This window comes from Mastigoproctus giganteus, chromosome 12 (assembly GCF_048544385.1).
Source record: "Mastigoproctus giganteus isolate SK-2022 chromosome 12, ASM4854438v1, whole genome shotgun sequence".
NCBI lineage: Eukaryota > Metazoa > Arthropoda > Arachnida > Uropygi > Thelyphonidae > Mastigoproctus > Mastigoproctus giganteus.
This window is the reverse complement of record NC_143586.1, coordinates 98,158,498-98,164,497: the sequence shown is the minus strand read 5'-3', so window position 1 is coordinate 98,164,497 and position 6,000 is coordinate 98,158,498. Positions and strand designations below refer to the sequence as shown.

The 6,000-nt window shown below is 33.5% G+C and overlaps 1 protein-coding gene across 1 annotated transcript in view; it reads right to left on the bottom strand.

Moving 5' to 3' along the window:
- Positions 1–333: 333 nt before the first annotated feature.
- LOC150077292 (uncharacterized) overlaps positions 334–6,000 on the bottom strand; it is a 45,426-nt gene continuing 39,759 nt past the window's right edge. Inside the window, exon 2 of the mRNA XM_090386275.1 lies at positions 334–580. Coding sequence (XP_090242401.1) covers positions 380–580 — 201 coding nt within the window. The 3' untranslated portion in view covers positions 334–379. The remainder of the gene's footprint in view (positions 581–6,000) is intronic.

Below are 6,000 nucleotides of genomic sequence, written 5' to 3'. Positions count from 1 at the left end.
TTTCTGCATTTTTGGTTCATCAAAATTTGTGAACTAGTAGCATTTTAGCTTATCAGTTGAACATGATTTCAAAACAGTACAAAAAAAAGGACTTCTGGGTCAGGCCCAGCCTACTGATTGTAAACACAGATTTTTACCTTACTACTGATGGACAATAAGGAACAACTTTGCAATACAAGAGAAAAACAGCAAAATTTATTTACATGTTTACAAAAGCTTCAGAAATGAATAATAGACATTCAAAGATGGATTTAACCAATATACTTGCTAGGACAGCATATAAAAGTTCTTCATGGTCAAGGATAAATAATTTATTAATAAATAAATATCACAGTTTTAATACAATCTTTTTCTTTACATAAAAAGAAATAAGGCACTTTCAGTAAGTCCTATTGTACAGCTTTTTGTATATGACAGCACGATGTTGTTCATTTAAACAAGAAGAAATTATGTTTCCCACTTCCTGTATTCTTTTATGAAAACGAGCTCTGTCATGTGCAAATTCTTCCCAAGGACCTTTCCTTTCCCAATCACCAACTGGATAAACTGTGGTAAGAAGTTCTTCAGGTGCAAAAGAAACCTAAAATAAAAGTTAGGGGAAAAGAAAATGAGGCATGTACTCACAATGAAATAAAAAACAAACTCTGTAAAACAAGAACTGCACTCCTTCACTGTTTGTTACATAACCACAAAAAGAAGTTTCATGAATTTCTTGATATGTCATTTGCAAAGCACATTCTTTGGAATAAGATATCAAAGTGTGGTAAACCTCAATTTCACTGCCTAACAAACTAAAATGTGCAGGACTTCTGCTTCATTTCACACTTATCTAGGCTATCCTTATGTTATATATAAGAGTACCTTTTCTTTATAGTGATAAAAAGGGATGCAGGGAAATTATTCAAGCTTAAGTTACATGACTGCTCTTATGAGTTGTAAAGGAGAATTACAATGGCTTACATTTTAAAAAACAACCCTTAATTATCATCTCTTGTTTTGGGCAACTTGGAGTTCTACTGGCAGTGACACAGGTCAGTAAGCTAAGTTTTTCCTTTAACTATTATGAGTATTCATTTGGGTTTTATTTACTTTTCAAAAAAAAAAAAAAACATAGCTTCTACTGAAAATGAAAGAGTATATTTCAAGGGCATTAATGCATCTATTCTTCAGATGGTGAAAACTACAGTAGAAATATGTTTAATTCATTCATTGTTACAGTTTGGCAGCATATCATGAAAACAGAAATTACTATATACTGAACAGATAACACATTACGCATAAATTCATGTTTTTGTGCTCTTTCATTTCAACTAGTACATGACTTTAGGAGAGGAATTTCTAGTTCAGTTCTGTTTAGACACAAAGAGCTAATGATAAATTAAATGGATCCTACCTAACTGCTTTTAGTAATATGAACATAAATAACCTCTAATAACAGCTTAACTTGAAACATATTTTAGCAAGAAGTACAATAATTCATGGCTTCATAAATAAAATGAATTATATTCTCTTTAATCAAAACAAAAACATTATGATCACTTATCTAACAGCATATTGGACCACCTTTCATTATGAAAACTGCTGGCACCTAGCATAGACCCCACAAGAACATGGAATGTTCTTGTGGAGTGTTCAAGGTACTAGCACACCCTTCCTGTTCAAGTACTCACTGTGTACTCAAGAAAGAAAATTTAGCTGTGAAAGATATTTTAAGTCACTAATAGAAATCATCAGTTATTTGAATACTTGGTGGCTTAAATACAAAGTTACCTGGCACATTTGCAACAAAATGGGCAGCAACTATAACTGCCTACTTTATTTGTTTTAAAAAAAGAAACCCTTTTTGGTTGGTGTTGAGATAAATTGCTGATAAGTCTTTGAATTATGTACTAAAACTGGTGTTTCTTACTGATCCTAGAGATGAAGTACAGAGATTCAGCAACTCTTGTTTAGTGATTATAATTTACAAGGGATTGCATACCTTGCCGATGTTTTTGACAGACAACGCCTTTCAATCAATCACTTCAAGGTAAAAATACAAACACTTTTCATGGCTAATATTAATTTGAATCTCTGCATTCAAAGATGAAATTATTCTTTGTAGAAAGTTGAAGTAAAGTTGAAGTCTGCAAACAAAAAAATCTTAAAGAAAGCAATCATTGACCACCTCACACAACTGTTGATCTCTTTTGAAAATTATTTTTCTGTCAATACAGACACTGAAAATTAGATGGATAACTAATCCTTTCTTGAAAAACCAAACCTCTATCCTATCCACAAAAGAACCGATTGATATCTCTTCTTTTAACCCATTACTCCAAGAAATGCTTTTGTGTTCCACTATCTTCGTTCTGTGCTAGTTTGCTACCCCAAAACAAACAGTGGAAAAAAAATAATAAAAAATAAACTCTTTGCCTAATATAGCAGAAAAAGCAGTTTATAAACTTTCAATATTTGTGACAATGTGTTTCAGAGAGACTTTTTTTTTTTTTTTTTAGGAGCATTAGCAACTAAGGCCATATTGCTCCGGGGATATGCGTGGTGGTCATTCCCTGACCTTTCCGCATCCTCCATATTTGGTGGTCATGGGCTCGAACTCCGGTCTAATCAAGAAGCGTGTGCTACGCACTGCTGCTCCTGCCCACCTGACTACGGAGGCACCGTGTGAGAGAGAAAAACTGAATTGATGCTTCAGCAGACATTCACTATAAATTATCAGATTTGATAGCTAATTTCAGCAAAATTTTTGAAAATCTGTCACAACAGGTCTCATTAGATTTGCTGAGTAAGTTTATTTTTTAATTTGGAGTCTTAATAATACTTTAAAAATTTTTTTTTTTTAGTGATTATTTTTTGGAAAATTACATGTAATACTTATTTGCTTCCACTACAATACAGCACATATATACAAAATACTAAAAAATGTCTCTTTCTTAGTGTTCTATGCCTACAATAATCTTGGGGTGGGGGGGGGACCAGGGTGGCTGTCCAAGTCAAAAAGTCCTTGATTAATATCTAAAAGTTAATAATATTGAACATGTAAAAATTCTATAACTCAATGTAATCAAGGACCTACAGCAACAAAGAACAGCACTGTCCTAATATTTCAACCTGGCCAAACAGAACAAATATTAACAAAACACCCACTCATATAGACTTCTTTACATTATAAGAGCTTGCAAACTTTAAATTTTGTTTCAAATACATCTCTCATCATAAAAAGTTAAACTGCTTTCATTAACAATCCACTGGAGCATGAAAGCTTCAACGATTCATGTTGAGGAAAATGGACCATAATCTGCCATACTGGTCCAGTGCAAGTTGAGAGATCGACAGTATTTAGCAGTCAGGGGCTTGACCTCACCCCCTGGTCTACTCAAAGAGCATGTGCTACATGCACTCTTGCTCCTAACCACTCAGTTATGGAGGCCATCTCTCACCATATCCTGACTAATCTCTCTCTCTCTCTCTCTCTCTCTCTCTCTCATTGTTGCATCCCAGCCAATTTTGTCACATCGTAACTGTCTGCTGTTAAAGAGGCAATCTGCCTTGAAAGCGTATTGTAACTACTTGTGTTCTTAACTCTTCTTATTTTATATCTTTTTATCTGTATATTTCTGCTGCTTTCATTATTTTATCAGTTAATTTTCATTCTTACCTTTGTATTTTTATCATATTTTAATTAAGTTGGGTCAGGTACAGAAGAATAATACAAAAACTGTTGACAAACTTCCTACTACATGCTTGCCAAATGGAGAACATGCACTTGGTCAGCAGCATAATGCCAGCTCATTTTTGCAAATGGTTCCTTAGGCAAGGGGGACACAAACCTTTTTGGTAATGAGCCAAATAAGATTTTTATTATGTTTGTTATGGGCCTGTAGCTGAGGAGGGAAAGTATGAATTTAAAAAAATATATATATAATAAAATTAAATTACTTAAAAATACATTCTATTCTATATATGCATACCAGAGTAAAAGGGTAATCATTCATGTTATGTGAATGTCGGCTTAGGAGGAGTATGTGAAAGATGCAACTGAGATTTGAGAAATTCAAATTTGCATCTTTTAGTTGGTTCTGGTATTTTTATTTATATGAAAGATTGAGAATCCTTGCTTATCCACACAAATGCTTCCAATCATATAGAAAAGGGCATTATCCAAAATATTTGGTTAATGGTAAATCTATTTGTAAAACAATAATAAATCTTCTGGTTTGAATATCAATGACAGTAAATCTCAACTCTGAATATAAATAACCATATTTCATCGATTTAAGATGCACCATTATTTTCAGTACCGCTAACAAGGAAAAATTTAAATGCTAAAATAAATAAAATAAAAAATATATATATATTATACTTCACTTGCTTCTGTAATATCAGTCTAAAACTTCTTTACAATCAGAATCCATATTTTCACACACAATATTGTCCTCTGTGCCATCTGAACCATTGGTGATACAGGCATTTTTTTTTAAGAGTGCACCATTATTGTCTCCATGATTTTCTTCCAAGCCACTGACATCCATTCTGCAAATTTTGATGCCGCTGCTTTCTTTATCTTAACCAGAAGGTGTCAATCAAAGGTTTTCAGTCAACAACCAGGACTCATATTTCTTCCTCAAAGAGTCCTTGAATGGTTTGTTGACTGAAAAATGTCAAGAAGTTTCAGTTGGCTAATCATGCAACCAGGAATAACAAATCAAGTCGCTGCACTTTTTGGCCAGCTTATTCTTTAACTGTTCGGATAAATGTCCACAAAATGCATCTAGAACTCGCATACCGTGTTATTCATGTAATCACACATGTCTATTCCAGACTACTTTTAGCCAGTCATCCATCCATTTTTTTTTTTTTTCCCCTCCACGCACAAGTGTGATCTTTGGGGAAGAGCTTATTTTTGTGGTTTAAAAGTATATATATGGCAACAATGCACTTCATCACACAGTTATACACAGCTGTCTTCTACTTTTCATAACCCGTACTAACGATCTTGATTTCTCTAGCACCAACAGTATAATTTCTAGGCATATTGAAGAATTCTGGGGTTTTGCCATCAGTGTTATAAGATGCACCCCAATTTCAGAGACATTAAAATGTGAAAAAAAAATGTGCATCTTAGAATTGATGAAATACAGTAGTTCTAATTGCATGGTAAATTCACTTTGATCCACTGCAAGTAAGAAAGGATTAGAAAAGCCTCAAATATTGCTTCTTACTCTCAAAAAATCTGGAGTCTTTGACAAATTACTGTACAAATATTTTACTTTTACATACTCAAACAAAAATATATAGAGTATACATATATTTTTTTAAGCATTGTAAAGTTTGGAAAAATGAACAAAATTATTTTGAACTGAATTTAGTTGTCTGTTCTTTGCATTAACCCTATGTTTCTTACATGACATTAAATAATGGGGGGGACAAAGCAAACTCAACTAAAGATAATTTTACTACAGCCATGACAGTACAATATAACTTGATTAAAAGCTACTCTTTGACAGAAAATAACAAACAGTAGAAATAATACTTATACCATTTTGTAGCTTATAAACGGTTTTAATAGATCCAACTGAATAAAAATAGAATAAAAAAGTGTACACACACACCATTTTCAAATTTTTGTTTGAGCTGAATAAAATTGTTAAAAGATCAGAACTGACTGACAAGCTAGAGCACCCCTACTTCAGTATTAGTAGTGACAAATGAATGCAAAAATTTATTCAAACTACCCCTACAACACACCAATTTGGAAGATTGTTCCAGCAATCAATTACCCACTGGCTAAAGGCAAATTTCCATGCATCTAACTTGCAACCACTCAATTTAAACCTCCCTGTCCTGCTGGCAAAACCCAATATAAAAACTGCACCCATGACAGCCTGTCTGCACCGCTCAGAGAACTTCACATCTGCCTACACAATTAACTCCCCCCCCCAGAACATTCTTATCCTCAACTATCCTGAGTGTGAGACCACTCAGGACAAGTGTTAGTGA